Raw genomic sequence first — 21,952 nt, 5'->3', positions numbered from 1 at the left:
GCCTCTGTCCTTCATGCCCTGGGAGATTTTCACAAAGGTTTTGGCATTTCGAAAACTGGAACGGAGTTCTGATAGCACGGATTCCTCTCCCCAAACAGCGATCAGATCCCGTACCTCCCGTTCGGTCCATGCTGGAGCTCTTTTGCGATTCTGGGACTCCATCATGGTCACCTGTGCTGATGAGCTCTGCATGGTCACCTGCAGCTTGCCACGCTGGCCAAACAGGAAATGAGATTCAAAAGTTTGCGGTTCTTTTCCTGTCTACGTGGCCAGTGCATCTGAGTTGAGAGTGCTGTCCAGAGCGGTCAGAATGGAGCACTCTGGGATAGCTCCCGGAGGCCAATACCATCGAATTGTGTCCACAGTACCCCAAATTCGAGCCGGGAACGTCGATTTAAGCGCTAATCCACTTGTCAGGGGTGGAGTAAGGAAATCGATTTTAAGAGCCCTTTAAGTCGAAATAAAGGGCTTCACTGTGTGGACGGGTGCAGGTTTAAATCGATTTAACGCTGCTAAATTCGACCTAAAGTCCTAGTGTAGACCAGGGCTTAGAAGGTTTAGCTCAAGACGGAGTAGGCTATTGATTTCAGATATGGTTATGAAGAAAATATTTTTACATGATAAAATATTTTAGGGTGATATTTGTACAAGGCAGGTGCTCCCACTTAAATCACAGGGCTGGAGAATCTGCTGCTGTGTGGAATTTAAGTAATGCGCAAGTGCTATATTGACTCTCTGCACAAAGGTGAATTGTGCCACTAATGAATAATCTAATACCATGATCTTTAAAATATGTCACCTCCGTTAAACCTGAAGCTAAAGATTACTTGATCATTTCTGTTGCTTTTATTTACATGAAAGCATAGTAATATACAATGTTACATTAATACAAACAGATTAATTTTGTGGGTAATAATTATTTGAGATAGCACTGCGTCCTTTCATGATGCTTTGATATTTATACAAAGCTAACTTTTTTTAATAACTTCCAAGGATCCAGGCTTAGCCGTCTTGCATTATTATTAATTTAAAAACTGATATCTGAAATATTCTTGTAAGCCTTTTGTTGTCTCAGCTAGTATATTTTGCTGAACTACAAAGAACACTGTATAAGTGAGATAAGACTGTGAAATCAGAGAATTACTGTTGTGCAACTTGAGATAATGTTCCTACAGCCTACTAATAATGTGGTGGTGAGGTAAAAGGTTTTGATCAATGTACAATGAGAATTACCGATAAAAGCCCATACTACTGTTAAAGAACTCTCCACTTGTGCATTTCTCTTAGGCATTAGATGGCTTCATTATAGCAGTCACCACAGATGGAACCATCATATATGTTTCTGACAGTATTACACCTCTACTTGGACATTTACCCGTGAGTAATTCTTGCACACTCTTTTGCAGATACAAATTATGAGTCAATCCTGTAAACACCAAAACCTGCATGTAGTGTTTATTCTTGTGAGTAGTCCCATTGATTTCTAGGAATATTCACTCTGGGGGCAGGATTGGGCTCCCAGTTTATTTCTAGCATTGGTTAAAAGGGGAGGGGGAGATGAAAATGTTTTTTCCCATCAAAATTAAAAATGTATAATTTTTAAAAATATCCAACCAGTGATCTTGGTTTTTTTTAGTATGATTCATACACTTCAGTTCCCTGTTGCTGTGAAGCATTTAAAACTATATAAGACAAAGCTCTGAAGGATATTCTGGTTTGGGGAGGGACAATATGACCTAACTTCTTTTCCATCTTTGCTTTCTAGGAAAAATATCAAATGGTTTCTAGTTAAGGCTAAGATTTAGTCACGGGTATTTTTAGTAAAAGTCATGGACAGGTTATGGGCAATAAACAAAAATTCATGAGAAATACCCATGACTAAATCTGCTCCTGGGGCCCGCTGCTCTGGAGGGCCCTGAGGTACCGCTGCTCTGGGAGGCACCTGTTCCAGTGGTGGGGGCTGACTGCCCTTGACAGCCCGCTGCTCCGAGGCCCCTGGGGACTGCTTTCCTAATAGCCTCCAGGGCCGCTGCTCCAGCCGTCCTCAGGACTGTTGCTGCTTAGACAGTCCCCAGGGCCACCCCCAGGATCGATGCTGCTCAGGCCTGTTGCACCGGCTGCTGCAGGTGCGGAAGACAAGAAGGTCACAGAAAGTCATGGAATCTGTGACTTCCGCAACCTGTGTGACAGAATCACAGCCTTACTTATAGTTGATGGGGAATACTATGTGCTGCTGGTGATGATGTCCTTCTGAGATGTGCACTGAGGGTCTGGTTCTACTCCATTGAAATAAAGGGCAAGACTCCTCTTGACTTCAGTGGAATAGGATCAGATCCTGAACTGGTTGACTGATGTCACCAGGCTGTTGGGCTGTGAAGGTCTGCTGCTGGTCTGGTGCCTTCCAAAGGAAAGCAGCCTTTTAAGGATTGTTCCCAGGAAGGTGGTAGTGGTGGAGTTGCTCCTCTATGTGGCTGTGTGCTGGGGGGGATTGGTTACTGGGTCTCATGTCCCAAAGATGCTCCTATGCTATGCTGTGTCTAACTTGTGGAGCAGGGGAGAAGAGGAGTTGTTTTTTCTGCTCCTGCTGGTGATACTGGACTGGGACAGATGGTATGGTAATTAAGGCATTAATCCTCGCTTATTTTTAGTAGTTCAGTCTCCATATAAATACATAGCCAGAAGCAACAGGAAGTACTTCTATGCCACATTCTTTTTTTTTTTTTTTGCTTAGGAAAATTATAATTATGTTTTTCGCTCATTTCGCCATTCAGCCAAATATGTTAAATATATTCCATCCAACAAAATATATCTAACATATTCCACTAAGCTATAATACGATGAGTAATTATTTTCTTCTTAGGTGAAACAGTGTCATGAAATAAAGACGTCTGGTGGTGAACGTAGGAATATTGCTATGCAACAGTAACAAAGTAGCTCAAGCTAAAACCACCTACTTCATTTTTCTTTAGTCCTCCGCAGTGCAGGAGTTCAATAATTTTTCTGTCATTTGTGGGCAGAGAGATTGCCTCTTACTGTCCTAAGGTCTGTTGGGCCCAATGATTTCCACAGAATTTCTTCAATTTTCAAGGTTTTTCAGATGTTTGTCTCAGTGTTAAGGAAACTTTTTTCATTGCTTTCCCCTCTATTCTTGAATCCTACTGGAAACTAGGGATCCAATTCAGGAAAACATTCTTATTCAATTAAGCATGTGCTTGAGTCCTTCTGAAGTCAATGAGAATTAAACCCTATTTCATTAAGGACGTATTTAGGCAGGTACTTAAATACTTTCCTGAATTGGGATCTAAAACTGTAAACTGGTTATTCTTTCTGCATCCTACTAGTCTTTAGCATGATAACCTTATCTGAAATCCAATCCCAAATATGGAAATGGATCATTATTATTTATTTTGTGGTAGCTCCTAGGAGCTCTAGGCATGGATTTTGATTTTGATTTAATTGGGGTTGGATCTGCTTTGAGCAGGGCGTTGGACTAGATGACCTCCTGAGGTCTCTTCCAACCCTAATCTATGATTCTACGACTTTATTCTGCTGGCACTGTGTAAACACAAAACAAAAAAGATGGGACGCTCCCACCCTGCAGGGACCTAAAGCCCAGGCTCCAGCCCAAGCCTGGAAATCTAAACAGCAGTGAAACAGCCCTGCAGCCAGAGCCCTGCAAGCCTGAGTCAGCTGTCATGGGCCTGCTGTGTGTTTTTCTTTGCTGTGTAGACATATGGAGTATGGGCCAGACTGTGCAGTTAAGCCAGTGGCCAGTTGGTGGCAGTTCAGAGCCCCACCAATCCAGCCGGGATTGTGTCTGAAGATGCACAATCCCTACCAAAGCTCGCCTATGGACACAAGGGGAGTTCACGTGCTGCACTGTCCCTTTGGATGGTGTAGCACTCCTCTACTGTTTGCTTGACCAGCTGTAGCTGGGACATAGGTAGGGGCAAAGCCATGGACACACCTCTTCCCTGCCTCCCCTTGCTGGTTTGTGCTCCTGGAGGCAGCAAGAGGAGGTAGTCACTGCACATCCCGAAGCTCAGAAACTGCAACTGTGGCTGTGCTTTGCAGGTGGAAAGGCTCACTACACCCTCTCTGTCCACAGTCTGTCCCTATATGAGCAGCAGCAACTTCCCTTGGAATGGGTTACCTTTAAAGGTTTAATTCTAATGAAGAAAACTTAAGCTTAGTGGAACTTCACAGGTGTCAATGGAGTTACACCAGAGATGGATTTGGCCCAGCGTGTACTACTTTTGTTCAGTATAATATCTGATGATGATAATACAGAGCACAATTTTAAGAAGTGTCTGCCTAACTTGTATACCCGCTTACCTATTTTAGACCAGAGCAACTGCCCGTGGAAGTCCACAGAAAGATTCCCACTGACTTCCATGGGCTTTGGATCTGGCACTTTGTGTATTTAAGTGCCTATGGGCATGGAAAGTTTAGACAGCTGCTTATGAAATTTGGGCCCTCTGTTTGGTTTTGCAAATAAAGTTCAGTCCCAATTGCAGAAAATGGCAGGTTGGTGGAGAATGAGAATGTCACTCTTTTTTTGTTTTGATCATTTGTACTTTCTTTTCTTTTCTTTGCAGTGTGACGTCATGGATCAGAATTTGTTAAATTTTCTCCCAGAACAGGAACATTCAGAAGTTTATAAAGTATTATCTTCTCATATGCTTATGGCAGATTCTGCCTCACCAGATTCCCTAAAGAGTAAGTTTTGTTTTATCATTCCCACTAAACAAAAAGCATGGGAGAGAAAAGATTTCTCTCTTGCAAGGGTAGAGTGTCTATGTGATATATGTCAGTATGAATATTTTGCATCTTTAGATATATTTTCATTCATTTTGAAACAAATGTTGCCACCGGGAGTGATCCTTCTGTTCAATTTCAAACTAGACTCATTGCATTTATTTACTAAAGCAAGATTGCTTTTAGGAGAGAGCTAAGGAAAACAGGTTTGGCCATGGAAATTTAGAAAAGTTCAGTGGAAACAAATCACATCTTAATTGATGTTTCAACCTAGTTCAGTTATATTCTGTCCATAGATACTCTAGTGATGCACACCTGTGTTTTACATTGCATTTGAAATATTTCAGAGTAACAGCCGTGTTAGTTTGTATTTGCAAAAAGAAAAGGAGTACTTGTGGCACCTTAGAGACTAACCAATTTATTTGAGCATAAGCTTTCGTGAGCTACAGCTCACTTCATCGGATGCATACTGTGGAAAGTTTAGAAGATCTTTTTACAGACACAAAGCATGAAAAAATGGGTGTTTACCACTACAAAAGGTTTTTTCTCCCCCCACCCCACTCTCCTGCTGGTAATAGCTTATCTAAAGTGATCACTCTCCTTACAATGTGTATGATAATCAAGGTGGGCCATTTCCAGCAAACAAATCCAGGGTTTAACAAGAACCTCTGGGCGGGGGAGGAAAAAACAACGGGAAATAGGTTACCTTGCATAATGATTTAGCCACTCCCAGTCTCTATTGAAGCCTAAGTTAATTGTATCCAATTTGTAAATGAATTCCAATTCAACAGTCTCTCGCTGGAGTCTGGTATTGAAGTTTTTTTGTTGTAATATCGCAGCTTTCATGTCTGTAATCGCGTGACCAGAGAGATTGAAGTGTTCTCCGACTGGTTTATGAATGTTATAATTCTTGACAGCTGATTTGTGTCCATTTATTCTTTTACGTAGAGACTGTCCAGTTTGACCAATGTACATGGCAGAGGGGCATTGCTAGCACATGATGGCATATATCACATTGGTGGACGTGCAGCCCCCCCCCCCCCCCCAAGGGTCTTGTTAAACCCTGGATTTGTGCTGGAAATGGCCCACCTTGATTATCATACACATTGTAAGGAGAGTGATCACTTTAGATAAGCTATTACCAACAGGAGAGTGGGTTTGTGTGGGGGGTGGGGGGGAGAAAACCTGGATTTGTGCTGGAAATGGCCCAACTTGATTATCATACACATTGTAAGGAGAGTGATCACTTGAGATAAGCTATTACCAGCAGGAGAGTGGGGTGGGGGGAGAGAAAACCTTTTGTAGTGGTAAACACCCATTTTTTCATGCTTTGTGTCTATAAAAAGATCTTCTATACTTTCCACAGTATGCATCCGATGAAGTGAGCTGTAGCTCACGAAAGCTTATGCTCAAATAAATTGGTTAGTCTCTAAGGTGCCACAAGTACTCCTTTTCATTTGAAATATGTGTAAATTATTCAGAATTTATTTTATCATTTAATTTATTTTTCATAAATAATCCTTTCTCATACTTCATTTAAATTAGTTCTAAGAGTGGGGTAAAAAATATAGAACAGATGACAATAGAATCTATACAATTTTTAAAAAATCTACTATATAAAAAACACTCTGATATTCCAAGGTTAATTTAAAAACAAATTGACTGTTTTTCCCCCAAACAGAAGACATGAAAAATCTGTGAATTATGGAAAGAAAAACCTAAATAAATAAGGGTTTTAAATTAAGGGCCTGATTCTGCACTCCATTTTACCAGATTTATGATAGTGTAATTCCTTTAATAAAATTGGCGTAATGGAGTGGAGAGTCAGGCCCTAATTCTGCAAATCAGTCATGAGAAAAAGTCTGTTAGGAGTGTTGAACATTCTGGATTTATTTAGGGTTCTTTTCACAGAGGCTTCGATCCTGCAATTAGCATGGTGGTAGACTGCGCTCAGTGGGGCTCTGAGTGAGTGTAGGCATACACTACTAGTTGCAGGATTGGGACCAAATTTTCCACTCATGTTTAGTTTAAATAGCCTATTTATTTGTTTCTCCTTTTTCTAACAATCCAGCTGACAATGATTTAGAGTTTTACTGTCATCTTCTGAGAGGAAGTTTGAACCCGAAGGAATTTCCAACATATGAATACATAAAATTTGTAGGAAATTTTCGGTCTTACAGCAATGGTAAGCTTTAACTTCTGTGTAAATGTTACTAAACATTTTATTTGTGAAAAAATATATGTGGTTACATAGAACAGACAGACTTTAACTGAAAGAGTTATTTCTAACGTTATGGGGTGAATTTTAGTTCACAAAGAATTTAGCAACTGATTAGTAACAGCCAGATGTATATCGGTAAAGTCAGTAGCAGTGTAAACTCTCCCTGTCAGTGCACTTCACTTCTAGATTGTGACCACAGTTATCCTGTTCTGGGTATCTGCTACCTTTGTCCGATGGTGACAGGCTTGGGAACAGTTTGATTACATTGACTAACACTAACAATGGATAAAATTAAGATCCCTAAGCTCACTTTCACTTCTGAAAATTTGACTCCTGGCAGGCTCCGTTGCTGAAAAAAACTACTGAACCTTCTCCTTCACCACCTCTCCAGGGAATTGTTGTTAAGTGTTGTAGCACTTCATGACAAAGCGTATGATATTGTAGGCTCCCAAGAAATCACAGCTGTGTTGTTAGATTTTCTCCTTTTGGGAAATGTGCCATTGCGGCCACTAAAGCATTTAGACCGGATCCTCTGAGGTGCCAAGCAAGCTCAACTCCCATTGACTTCAGGGGTGGTTGGGGTCACTGAGTATCTCAAAGGAGCAGATCTATGAATCCCAAACTGTTCAGTTTTGCATTCCATCCCCAGTAGCCTGTACTTATAGAATAAGAAGGGAAGAATTAAATTCAGCAAAAACCTTACAGTTTTAATATAGTATATTAATTAACCTTAATACAGTATATTCAGACTGAGGAGATAAGTTTTCAAGGGATGACGAATAATTTGTATGTAATGTGTTTTAACAAATAGGTTGCTATACAGCTATTCAGAGACAGAAAAGAAACACTTCTTTATTACTTCTTCTTCCCTTGCCCCGCAGAGTTTGCCTTAGATATTTTGTCTGAATTCCAAAGAGTAGTATTTCAGAAGTTGCTGTTATTGTTCCAAATGGGTTATCCTGTGCAAAAAATCCTCACTATGCTTTCCAAAAGCCACACACCACATTATGAAAAGCTTTCCTGCCCCATTTAACTTTCTGGTCTTGATCCATATGACTAAAACAGAAATGCACATACAGCATGGTAAAATGTATTTCTTTCTTAGTTTCATGTGATTTGTGGGTTTATTCATATAAAAACATAAAACTGCCTTTCTATTTTCTATGTTTATTCTCTTTACGGTGCTGAATTAAGTGAAATTTAGCAGAATGACATACACACAAACTGAGTCGTGTAGCTTTCTAGAACAGAAGCTTGATTTCAAGTGATGACCCATAAGGATATATTTCTTACTTGGAGAGTTTTTGATCAATTGATCTACAGAGATTCTCAATTTTTCTCCATTCATGATCCTAAAACTGCCCTCTATTTTCCTACCATGACACCATATACCAGCGCACAGACATAGCCCTTTAATAAGGGGAACTTGCTATTGTTCAGAAAAATAACTTCTAAAAATTCTGTCCCTGGAAAATTCTCCCCTAGTTTAGTGTGTTAAAAGGTTCTCTCTAAGGGCCTGGTCTGATGTCCATTAAAGTCAGTGGGGGTATCTTCATAGATGTCAATGGGCATTGACTCAGACAATTGCACCAAATGCACCAATTTATAGCTTTCATATGTTGGCAGGTATTGCTTTGTGCTTTAATTCATTTTTGTTCTTCCTCTTTCTTTTCCTTCTGACCTAGCTAAAATTTAAATCCAGGCAGGTTCCAGCATTAAAAAACACCAGAACTTTCCCCTTGACCTTTCATGGCCCCATTTTCTAAATCTCTCCCTCTGTTCTTCTCCCTTTCAACCTCTCATCTGTCTCAGACCCTTCTGGTTGATAGGTGGGGTTTTGCCTCTCTCTGTCTCCACGTGGTGAGGTTTCATCTCTCGGAATCTTTCTTTTTCTTCCATATGGTAGAGATGTGCGATTGGGAAAATGCCAACCACCTACTTCAAACTATGGGACCAGTGGTGGTTGCGAAGCAGGAGGGCACAGGTTGGAGAAAATAGGAGTGGCCCTACCTCCTCCAGAGTCTCTGGTGACCCGTTCATCAGCTGGAGGAGGAGGGGAGGTGATTGGTCTCTTACTTTCCCCTTTAACTGATTTAAAGCTTAGCCTGGGTCCTTAGGAGTCTGTTTTTCTTCTGTTTCAGCAGCCCTGCCTCACCTCCCCTTAACTGTGGGTTTGGAGCTGTGTTTAGAAGATGCTGTGGTTCTGACTGATTGCCTGTTTTAGGGAGTCAGCAAGGAATTTCTTAGTCCCATTGGGACCAAATTGGCAGAGGCCTGATGGGCTTTTTTGCCTTCCTCACAGCTTCCTGGAGGCAGAGTTAGGTTAAATAGGCACAGAATTTAGTAATTAGTTGTAATACTTGATAGGGTTGTTAGTTCGTCACAGGTTTCTAGGGTGGTTAAAAAGCTAAATGGGCCAGTTCCCAGAAGTAAAAGACCTAGGAATTTGCTGACGGGCCTTCTGCTCATGGGATAGTGGGTGCGTTGGTGTTTGTGGACCAAGGTCCCCCATTTAGTACCTTCTATTCCCATTACAGAGGTGTGGGCTTGTGTGTATGCGAAAGGATTCAGATGAGGAAGCTGAGTCATAGGGGTAGGCTGAGGAGAGTCTACCCCAAGTTATGGGTTGTATGATAGGAGCCCTGTAACCTCCACACTGGAACCACTTAAAATGCCTGGTATGTGAGAGAATGGGTGACAGGTGGGTAGCCCCCCACCCCATGCCAAGTTTAATAAAGTTGTGGCTACTTAAAATTCATCCAGTGTCTGTTCTCATTCACCGCCATCTGTGTCAAGGGGAGAACTGCAGCATTCTCTTCTTGATTTTGGTTGGCCTCTGAGTTGTTGGAGGGCCCAGCAGCTTCAGTGCCATTGAGTTTTTGGTGTGAACAGAAGTGTGCTGGGTTTCCTGCTGTGTTCCAGTGGGAGAGGGCTCAGTCAGGCAGGAGCGGTGCTCCCAAGATTCAGGCTCTAGTGCCTGGCAAAACTCTTTTCTGTTCCTTGGCAGGCTACCAAGCTGTTGCTTCTGTGGTACAGAGAGAGCTGTGTGTGATTACCAGATGGAAATGGTAGAATTATTATTAATAATAATACAGAAAAGGCAGAAGTGTTCAATACATATTTCTGTTCTGTATTTAGGAAGAAGATATGTGATGTAGTATCATATGATGGTGATAACACTCTTTCCATTCCACTAGTATCTTACAAGGATGGTAAACAGCTGCTGCGACAATGAGACATTTTTAAATAAGCAGGTCCAGATAACTTGCATCCAAGAGTTTTAAAAGAGCTGGCTGATTAGTTCGCTAGACAATTAATGTTGATTTTCAATAAGGCTTGAAGCACTGGGGAAGTTCCAGAAGACTTGAATAAAACTAATGTTGTGCCCATATTTAAAAGGGGCAAACAGGATGACCAAGGCCTGTCAGTATGACATTGATCTCAGGCAAAATAATGGAGTGGATGATACAGGACTCTATTAATAAAGAATTAAAGGAGAATAGAATAATTAATGCCAGTCAACATGAGTCAATGACCTGGAAGAAAACATAAAATCGTCACTGATAAAGTTTGCAAAGGATACAAAAATTGGGAGAGTGGTAAATAATGAAGAGGACAGGACACTGATTCAAAGTGATCTGGATTGCTTGGTAAACTGGGTGCAAGCACATATGTTTTTAATGGGGCTAAATGTAAATGAGTACATCTAGGAACAAACAATGTAGGCCATACAGGATGGGGGATTCTATCTTGGGAAGCAGTTACTCTGAAAGGAATTTGGGGATTATGCTGGATAATCAGCTGAACATGAGCTCCCAGTGCAAACGTGATCCTTCGATGCCTGCATAGGAGAATCTATGGAGTAGGAGTAGAGAGTTTATTTTACCTCTGTATTTGGCACTGGTGCAACTTCTGCTGGAATACTGTGTCCAGTTCTGGTGACATAATTCAAGAAGGTTTTTGATAAATCGTAGAGGGTTCAAAGAAGAGCCACAAGAATGATTAAAGAATTAGAAAACATGCCTTATAGTGATAGACTCAAGGAGCTCAATCTGTTTAGTTTAACAAAGAGAAGATTAGGGGGTGATATGAACACAGTTTATAAGTACCTACACAGGGGAACAAATATTTGATAAATTGTCTTGTCAGTGTGTCATGCAAAGGTATAACACGATCCAATGGCTGGAAGGTGAAGCTAGACAAATTCAGACTGGAAATAAGGTGTAAATTTTTAACAATGAGAGTAATTAACCATTGGAACAATTGCAAGGGTCATTGTGGATTCTTCATCACTGGCAATTTTAAAATCAAGATTGGATGTTTGTATAAAAGCTCTGCTCTAGGAATTATTTGGGGGGAAGTTCTGTGGCCTGTGTTACACAGGAGGTCAGACTAGATGATCACGATGGTCCCTTCTGGTCTTGATGATCACTTTAGATAAGCTATTACCAGCAGGACAGTGGGGTGTGAGGAGGTATTGTTTCATGGTCTCTGTGTGTATATAATGTCTTCTGCAGTTTCCACGGTATGCATCCGATGAAGTGAGCTGTAGCTCACGAAAGCTCATGCTCAAATAAATTGGTTAGTCTCTAAGGTGCCACAAGTACTCCTTTTCCTTCTGGTCTTGAAATCTGTGAATCTATGAAACAGTAGGCAGTGCTGTTTGGTTGGTGCTGTTCTCTCAGACCTGCATGAGCAGGAGTGTAAGGGAAACAACAGCTTCAGTGACCCACTCAGACTTCTCTATAGCTCACCATGGGGTTGAGACCTGCTGGTCTTATGATTAGTTATTCTTTTTTCCATTAAATAAATACCAGTTTTCCAGCCAATTTCCCTTTTTCTGCCAACCACACATTGGCACCTCAGCAGGGTGCGATGTCAGCACTCCTGGATAGAGGGGTACGAGGAGTGGGAGGGGAGAGACATTCCAAAGACTTGCATTGTGGTACTCTTCCACTGGCCCAAGAATCTGCCTTTGAAAGTTGTTCTTGAAGGAAAAAATAATGAAGCTAGGAATAGGAAAACAATTAGCCAAGTACACTGTGAAGGGAGAAGAAAAAATGAAGCTTAATTAGCAAAGATGATTCCTCGTGAATGCATGCAAGAATGTTTTTCCTTGTAGCATTTCACAGCAGTGAACATGTTTTTACGCATGGGGACTTGGTACAGGATGTTCTTCCTTTAGTAAAAGTCTCTGATTTTTTTTAGTTGTTTGATGCCGTTTCTGACCTAAGTTTTTAGCAACTTGTTTTGGCTCTTTCTGGGAAATATTCACTGAATGTACTCTGACCTCGTGTTTCTACTACATTAATATGAGTTTCCATTCAGCTTATTTCATGCAGGCTGTATCTGATCAGAATATGTAATTGTAAAGTTCTGATTCATGTAATGTCAGACACATTCATGATAGGAACAGTCAGTCTAACAAATCTTTCCCATGTTTCCTTTTCATTTAACCATCACTAAAGTTTGGAAGTTTCACTAGGTCCATGTTGCCTCACATACTCTTATGCAAAACTTTTTTTAATAAGTCACTAATTTTCTTTCATGTGACCTTCCCTGAAGAATCTGCTCATTAACCTCAAAGGTGCATTTATTATTTTTAATTATTTATATTACAATAGTGTGTAACACCCCAACTGAAATGAAAGCCCCATTGTGCTAAGTACTGTACAATCACACATCTCCTGATTCCCAGTCCAGTGCCATATACACTAGGTCATGCTGCCTCCCTAGGAGATATGTTTTGTCTTAGAGCAGCAAGTAAAGATGGACTTTAGTGATCTAATTCTGAAGGTTGAGAGTTTCGAAGCCAACTAGAGGTTTTACTCACACAACCCTCACTAATTTCAGTGGCATGTCTGGCTAAATCCCCTAGACAGCTCTGAAAGTCTCAGCCATGAGCTTTTTTTTTTTTTTTGTTACCTTGGAGATGCTACAGAGACCCTTCCATACCTTCCATATAATACAGTACAGACACCTTGCATGCAACAGGCTGATTGTTTGACAATTATTTTCACTTTTCAACGAGCCAGATCGTACACCCATGGCTCCACCCATGTAAGGGTCCTCCACTTGTTGAACATCCCTCCTACACTCAGAAGGAAGGCTCAAGACACTTTCCTAGCACCTTGTCTTCACCCCTGTGCCCAGATTGAGTGGAGGGGACTTTGTGAAGTCTGGAGTCCATGCAGCAAGAAGGGAGGGAGGCAGGACAGAGACATGATTATGGCTCAGTGGAAATTACCCAGAAAAGTTAATATAGCTAAAGGCACATATTCACTGTTCTACAGATTCGCTTACCCCAGGGCCTCAGGGGCTAGCCATAGCCAGAGGGGATCCCTGGCAGCATAGCTGTAATGGAGGTGGGCTGACAGAGAGGAAACGGGGTGCTGGGAGTCAGAACTGTAACACAGAAACACTAGGTTTGGAGGCAGGTTCCATGGCTTTGACCACAGAGAGCCAAACCCTGATCCCTGATGATGTGCTGTGAGGAAATCTCTGTGACAGTGTCTTCACTGCAGAGTTAATTTAGTTACAGTGGAGTCACCTCTTCTCAAATTAGCCTGAGCAGCACAGAGTGATTGTGTTGTCAGCTGACAAATTGCGCTAACGAGCTGTTGCCTGTCTCCTGTGACAGGCCAACCACTTCAAGTTAAAAACACTAACATGCTTGAGTTAAGCGTTTGTGTGTGTGGATGAGACTCGAGTTAGGGGCAACACTCGAGTGATAACTCAAGTTACTCTGCAGTGAAGACAAGCATGGTAAGGAAGTGCTTGTGAGTCCACTGTCTCTCCAGATTAGCTCTCTAAATGTTAACAGGCTTCAATGACAAAGGATTTTTATACTTTAGGATTTCCGGGAGCCAGCAGGGGAAGATAGCTGCTTAGGCTTGGAGCTCCTGCTTGACACCCCTCCCCACTTAAAATCTGCCAACATCCAGTATACTAAAGCTATGTTTTTTAATCTCTGGGTGGTTCATCCTGCTCTTTACATTATAATAGCAGATGGATGCATTTTTGGACCCCCCCCCCGCATCCTTCCACCCCAACCCCTTCCCTTCCCCCTCCGCCACCATTGCAAAGAAACAGAGGCTCTTTGTCAGCCCTGTAAAGAGCAGCATAGCACCACCTGAGGATGAGGCCCTAATAGGTCTGGAGCAAGTCTATAAAATACTAAAACAGATATCTGAAGAGCAGATCCTGCTTAAGAAAATATCAGAAGCTCTCTCTGAAATTAAAGCCATCATTGTACTATACCAGATAGTTTGCAGGGGCTATCTTGCAGGACTGGGGAGGCAGAAACTGGAATCTCCACCTCAGAGGACAATATGGGCTCTGTTAGGATCACCACAGAGCAGCAACAAAGTCTGATCCACAAGCTACAAGATAGGATGAGTGATCTATGAAAATGTGGTCTACATGAAATACCATAAGGTGGGTGCACAACTGGTTGAAAGATGGTACTCAAAGAGTAGTTATCAATGGTTCACTGTCAAACTGGGAGAGTGTAGGTAGTGGGGTCCACACTAGTCAGTCCTACATCCAATACAATTCAATATTTTCATTCATGACTTGGATAATGGAGTGGAGAATGTGCTTATAACATTTGTAGATGAGACCAAGCTGGGAGGACAGGATTAGAATTCAAAATGACCTTGATAAATTGGAGAATTGGTCTGAATTCAACAGGAAGAACTTCAATAAAGACAAGTGCAAAGTACTTCACTTAGGAAGGAAAAATCAAATGCACAGATACAAAATGGGGAATAAGTGGCTAAATGGTAGTACTGCTGAAAAGGATCTGGGGGTTCTAGTGGATCACAAATTGAATATGAGTCAACAATGTGATGAAGTTGCAAAAAACTAACAATCTGTAATGTATTAGCAGGAACGTTTCATGTAAGACAGAGGAGGTGATTGTCCTGCTCCATGTGGCACTGATAGTACTCCAGGTGAGGCTCTCTGTCCACATCTGGGTGCCACACTTTAGGAAGGATGTGGGCAAATGGAGAGAGTCCAGAATAGAGCAACAAAAATGATAAAGGGTTCCGAAAACCTGACCGCTGAGGGAAGGTTAATAAAACTTGGCCTGTTCAGTTTTAAGAAAAGAATCTTGGGGGTGGACCTGACACCTTCCTTGGATACGTTAAGGGCTGTTACAAAGAGGACTGTGATCAGCTGTTCTCCATGTGCACTGAAGGTAGGATGAAAAGTAATTGGCTTAATCTGCAGCAAGGGAGATTTAGGTTAGATATTAGGAAAAACCTTTTAACTAGAAGGGTAATTAAACTCTGGAACAGACTTCCAAGCAAGGTTGTGGAATCACCATCATTGGAGGCTTTGTTGTCTTGCTGCCTTACTCACAGTGACCTTAAGAACATCATAAAGGTAATCTATGCAGTTTAAAATGTGGCTGGTAAAAATTGGCTTATATGCCCAGGGCTGAGGGCAATATTTCAATTCTGATGAGCCTTTAAATAGCCAGCCAGTGGAGGGCCATTCACTGTGATTTTGGATCTGTTTGGCTATAGGAGGTGTTGAGGGTGTTTCTTCTTGTTTCCCACCCCTCATGTTTTTCCATATATTTCCACATAGATACCTGTCCTGCAGGTCTTTGACTTCTAATGCACAGTTGCATATATCTTTCAGCCCACAAACCTTACTTAAAAATGTACTCAGGGATGTTCACCATTTTCACCTGCTTATCTCAGCCTTTTGCAGAGGTTAGGGGAGGTGCAGGAAATATTCATATATTTATGCATTCAACTTGGGGCAGAGGGGAAGTGTACATTTGGGCTGTTCCTCTCTAACCTCCTGATCTTTCTTTCCACTCTGACTCAGTGTGGTTTTCTCACACCCTTGTCCTCCTACCTCCTCTCAACTTTCTCTTACTCACTTACCACTCTATCCTCTCTTCTCTATCTAAACTCCTTATGAGTTCCCCTGGCTATGCCTTACCCTGGATTCCTCTCCCTGTCCCTACCCCTGGGTCTCCAGGGGCATAACATGAGATGCTTTCCCCCTGTGAGTACCTGTGGCTAACTTACATATGTTTCTTGGAACATAAAAGGAATTGGTAACCCTATAAAAAAAGGGGAAAAATTGTATCTCACTTTAGATCTAACATTCCTCTGGGTAACCCACCTCACTGAGTCAGAGGCTGAAAAGCTTTAAAAGGCTGGGTTGTTTAGTAATTAATTGGTGAGGTCCAGGGGTGTGTCATTCCTGTTCATTAAAAACTGAATACACAGATCTTGTCCACTTATAAAGACATGGAGGGTAGACTCCTAATTGTTAATGTTCATATCTCCAATGTTACATACACTCTATGCTGCCAGCAAAGAGGATTCCTCCTTTTACACTCAGTTATTTTCAAGATTAAATTACACCTCCCTAGAACATTTGATTCTAGTGGGTAACTTCAAGGAAGCGTTAGCCCTGCTTTTGGATAAATTGAGCTGATCCCGGCAATCCTAATCCTCTGCTAAGAAGACTATTGTTGCCCAGATGCAGGAATTGAGTTTAAAGGCCATATGGAGGCTGCAGCATCCTACAGGTAGAGACTACACCTTTTACTCATTTCCCCCCGATCCAACCAATCAATTATTTTTTAGTAATAAGTGGTTTTGTGAGCTCTGTAATTAACAATGAAATAAAACTGATTACGATCTGTGATCATGCACCTGTGGTATTGCAAGCTGTCTCCTCCTGAAAAACAAGGGACTACCAGAAGATGGGGGTAAAACTCCTCTTTACTACTTTATACACAATTTAAAAAGTGTGTGGGGAAAGAAAATAATTTTCTTTGAGATGAACAACCACCCTTTGGTCTAGTGAGCAACACTTTCAAGGCATACTTAAGGGGTAGGATAGTATCCTACTTCTCCCACATAAAGAGCCAAACAAGATGAGCTGAATTTAATGGAAATGCTCAAGGAGGCAGACCTCAACTATGCTGATTCACCCACTTTGGTTAAACTCTAAGAGGTGACCAATGTCAGATATGAAATGACTAAAATAACCTCAGCACAGTGTGAATTTGCTTTGGTTAGAATGAATCAGATGTACTGGGAATCTGGAAATAAAGCTGGGTAATTATTAGCACCTGGACTTACAGTAAAATCACTAAAAGCTATAATCAATTAAATTCACTCTAGTGATGGGCCAGAGTATCACTGATCATTAAAGTATTAATGAACAATTCTCCAAATTTTACCAGTGCTTGTATTTAGAGGAAGACCACCCCGTCAATGAGTTCTTTGAGGAATACACCCAAAATCTGCAACTCCCCCAACTAACAGAAGAACACTAAATTTGGCATGATTTCTTATTACATTCCTCTGAAATTATGGCTATGAAATTAGGTATGGCCCTGAGCCTAGATGGCTTTCCAGATGAATTTTATGGCCAGTTCAGACACCCTGGCTCCCAGACTGACCGAATTATATACAGAAGCTTTTGGGAGACTAACCTTGTCCCTCTCAGTGAATGAAGCCCTATCTCAGTCACCCTTAAAGTCTGAAAAAGATGCTCAGGAATGTGTTAGCTATCCTTAATCAACTCTGACATTAAAATATTGTCTAAAATCGTAGTTGGACAATCAGAAAAAAATAAAAAGGAACATAATACAGGTGGGTTTCATACAAAAGAGACATGAGTTAGACAACACTGGTCAGCTTATCGGTGTGCTGTTGTACTATCAAAACCCCTTGAAACCAATGGCAGTTGTGTCACTGGGTGTGGAAAAACCCTTCAGTAGGAGTAATTTGGAGATATTTGATCCTTATTCTACACAAATTTGGATTTGGTCCCTCTTTCATTTCCTGGATTAGACTTTTGTAGTCCCAGTTTTAGCTCCCATGTCATAACCAATAACTATATCTCCTTTTTGTTCAATCTCCACCATAATACTAGACAGAGCTGTCCCCTGCCCACCCCCACCTGCCTTTGATTTGGCCTTAGGGCTGCTGACAATACAAATAAGGGCACATCAGGGGATACAGGATATAAAAACAGGATCCCAGGAGACAAAAATAATCTTACATGCAGATGATATGCTTTTATTCATCACCAACCCCTCAGATCATCCCTAACATATTACAAATTATGGAATTGTTTGGGAAGATTGCAGGGTACAAAATTAATTGGCATAAGTTGGAAGCTCTCCCTGTCTCCCAAAGGGTGCATAATTATGCCCTTTTAGATCATATTTTTTTCCTGGCAGAAGGTGCAAATCAGGTACTTATGAGTCCTCTTTCCTAGGAACATAAAAGAAATAGTGAAAATTAATCTCAAGCCTTTTATCACACAGAAAGCTTTGGATTTACATAGATGGCTAGCCCTCCCTCTATCCCTTTTGGGCAGAGGTAATATATTAAAGATTAATGTCCTCCCGAGATGTCTATTTGTTCTTAGTTCTTTGCCAGTTTATAGTCCCCCAAATATATTTTTTCAGAATTAACAACCTTTTTAAGACCATATTGCGAGGTGTAGGCAACACGCCCAGAGTATCTTTTCGGGAAAAAAAAATACATCTACCTATTCAATCAAGAGCCTTTGGTCTGCCCAACGTTAGGTTTTATTATATATCCTCAATTTTGAGCTAAATACCACAATGGCTGATCCCTCAGCATGAGTCTGAGAAAAGGGACCTGATGTTGGGGGAGACCCGATAACAGTCTTCAAATATGTTAAGGGCTTTATAGAACAGATGGTCATCAATTGTTCTCCATGTCCACTGAAGGAAATAATGGGCTTAATCGGCAGCAAGGTTAGATATTAGGTTAGATATTAGGAAAAACTTGCTAACTATATGGATAGTTAAGTACTAGAATAGGCTTCCCAGGGAGGTTTTGGAATCCCCATCACTGGAGGTTTTTAAGAATAGCTTAGACAAACACCTGTCAGGGATGGTCTAGGCATACATGGTCCTGCCACAGTGCAGAGAACTGGACTCAGAGCTGTCCCTTGGGTAGGGTGAATTGGGGTGACCACTCTGGGCCCCACGCTTTGGGGGGGCCCTGCAGGCCAGTGCAGTTGGCCGGCACAGTAGGTCCTGGAAGAGATGAATCCATCACTTCCGCCCCGGACCCTGCACCCTCCCAGGGATGGCCCTGACTGGACTTGACATCCAGTTCTTGAGGTCCCTTCCAGCCCTACATTTCTATGACCCTCCCAGGCTCCGCATCCTGGCTGTGCAGGGGGAAGGAACTGTAACCCCACTACCACTAGAATGAGTCCTGAACTCAGATCTCTACCATTTCCATAAAGAGAAATCAGTTACAATTTTCGCTGCTAGGAAAGCCTGGTATCTGGTTGCTTTTAAATTTAAGTATCATCCCTTAGTACATTCAAAGACTTCGATTTGGAGTAACTCAAAAATTTGAATTGCCCATAGTCCTGTTCTGTGGCTTAACTGGATTTAAAAAAGGATCGTGAGCAGAAACAACATAATTGAATATGATTCCTTTATGCCCTTTCCTCGCCTTAGGGAGAAATTCCAACTGGGCCCAAAGAAGAAATGGCAATACCTGTAACTTAGACATGCTCTGCAACTCCAATTTGGGTCAGATGCCCTTACAACACTGCCCTTAGTCTTGGGGCTTTCTGAAACTGTTCTACTGCCGACCTAAGTCAGTGGCCAGTGTGTATTCCTATCCATCAGGCACAGTGGCAATCAGTAGTGACAATGTTAGAAGGAAATAGGAACAAGAACTTTCAATCTCCCTTACCAATATTCAATGGACTCAGATTTGTTCCAATATACATCACTGCTCCCTTGGAGTTAAGATTAATCCATCAGAAAATGATTTGGAGGATGGACTGTACTGTATATATACTTTTCAGACCCAGAGCAGTCAACCTGTGACAAATGCTGGCACTGCAATGCAGCAGCACTAGTTTACACCACACGTTGCCCTGCAATCCATCTTTTTTGGACAGAGGTAAATTATTTATTTGGGCCAATTTCTTTCTCTCTATCAAGATGGAACTGCAGGCTGACCATGCCATCCTCGGCCTAACCAAACTGTTCTGGAAACGGAAATCCTTAAAAAAACTTTGGTTGGAGAGCTCTGATTGTAGTGACGTGCCTAATTATACAACAATGAAAGTTCCAAGTGTACCAAACTATTGAAGAATGGTACCCTCACTTGGTGAGCTTGCCAGCAATGGAACAAATAACATTTTGCAGTAGAAATGGATATGAGCCTCATTTTTTTGGAAGTATTGGAATAATCACTTAATTAAATTGCCCAATGGATAACCCTGTTTTTGTGCACAGTGCTTCCTAGTCCCCTCCCATCTTTCCAACTCATCCCCTCTTCAGTTCCCTTCCCCCCCTTCTATCATTCCTCTCCTGCCCTCTTTTATTAACCTTTCAGGCATTTGCTTGATCATTTTCTCGCTCTCTACGCTCTTCCTCTTTCTCTTCCATTTCTCATTTTTTTCTGAAAGGGGATAACTCTGTGGATTAGTTTATGATTTTACTTTACACGGAATCCCAAACTGGGGCTGAACAACAACATGACCATGGTTACAAATGTCTTTAACCAGTCAAAGATTGTCTTTGTTATATTACTTTTTGCCTTTAATAATGAAGATGTTTGGCCGTTATCTTGTTGTAAAATCCCAATAATTGACTCTCTACTCCAGGTTAGATTCCTTTCTTCTCTTTGCTGTTTCTGTTATGTTTATCATCTGTGTTAAGATAAGCAATAAACAATAAATCACACACGCTCAAAATGTAAACAGCATAAACTAGAGGGTTACAGTTGTATAAGAAACAAATGGTCGAAAAATTCTAAATTAAAATAAAAAGTGTGGGTAGACCAGTTGGATGCTGTGTCATTCTCAGCTAGACAATGGAGCCTTTTTGTTTCATAAATATATTCCATTCATTTCACATGCAGTGATCTCTGTCCCCAAAGGTAGAAATATTTTTATCCATGGATTTTAGGGCTTGTATTTAAAAAAAAAAAAAAAAAAAAGTAACTTCTATTCCTGCTCCTGATTTTTAAACTCCATCAACAGCAGCTCTGCTCTTTCAATTGCAAAATCCCAAATTTGACAGATAAGTTTACTGTAGCAATTCTTATCCTTTCTGGATTACATTTTCCTTTTGGGAATATAATGCAGTCTTATATTTTGTAAATGCAAAATTTAGGACTGTGTTTTGCCTTTTTGTGCAAGCACAGAAGTCTCTCTGATGTAAGCTTGTTCATACCAAATAACCTAAAATGCTCCAGTGAAAATTCCTCAGCCCAACAGGTTTGCTGTTCTGTGTTCCCCAATGAGCAGGTGCTTCCCACAAGTTAATAGGCTTACTTACCAGTTTTTTAATTTATCGCACCTGCGTTTAGGAGACTTTGCTTAGGCCCTTTTGGCCTCTTAGGATCCATCCTGCATACATTTAACTATTAGAATTAAGGGTTACTACTAGGAATGGTCCTGTTGACTTCACATGTGACTGCTCATGGTATTGAGAAGTATGCCTGGAAGTAACTTTTTACAGTGCCCTTAATATGGGTGTGTATCATGCCATTGATTTTTAAACAGAACTCCCTTCTGAGATTCACAGAGTGCTGCAAAATACTCAGTGGCATGATAAAGCCCATGTAGAGCAATGCAAATTGCTGCTTATGCAGGTTCCTCCTATTTTCCTGCAGTTCATACTCCTTTTCCATTTCCCTCCACCTCTTTTATTAAGTCCCACAGAAGCCCTCCTATATGCATACAAATGCAGCAGCAGAATTGGAATACAAATTCTTAGGAAGTCCTAAGAGGACCAGCAAATACATACATGCCTTGCTTATGTAAGGAGAATATTTCCCTTAATTTTTATGTTAATAAATCCAGTCAATTATGCCCTTAAGGCTCAGGTAGAGGATGTTTCATGTCTAGAGATTTTTTTTTTAATTATACAGATGTTGACAGCTGTACCACTTTTTTAAATGTGGAATTTTTCTTCTC

The 21,952-nt window shown here is 41.1% G+C and overlaps 1 protein-coding gene across 1 annotated transcript in view; it reads left to right on the top strand.

Annotated features, from left to right (window-relative positions):
• Positions 1-21,952, top strand: part of NPAS2 (neuronal PAS domain protein 2) — a 204,606-nt gene that overhangs the window by 128,726 nt on the left and 53,928 nt on the right. The window contains exons 5-7 of the mRNA XM_073352007.1: positions 1,288-1,377; positions 4,599-4,719; positions 6,830-6,943. Coding sequence (XP_073208108.1) covers positions 1,288-1,377; positions 4,599-4,719; positions 6,830-6,943 — 325 coding nt within the window. The remainder of the gene's footprint in view (positions 1-1,287; positions 1,378-4,598; positions 4,720-6,829; positions 6,944-21,952) is intronic.

The sequence above is a fragment of the Lepidochelys kempii genome, chromosome 1 (assembly GCF_965140265.1).
Source record: "Lepidochelys kempii isolate rLepKem1 chromosome 1, rLepKem1.hap2, whole genome shotgun sequence".
NCBI lineage: Eukaryota > Metazoa > Chordata > Testudines > Cheloniidae > Lepidochelys > Lepidochelys kempii.
Note: the sequence above shows the minus strand (reverse complement) of the source record. Positions and strands in the feature narration are given on the sequence as shown.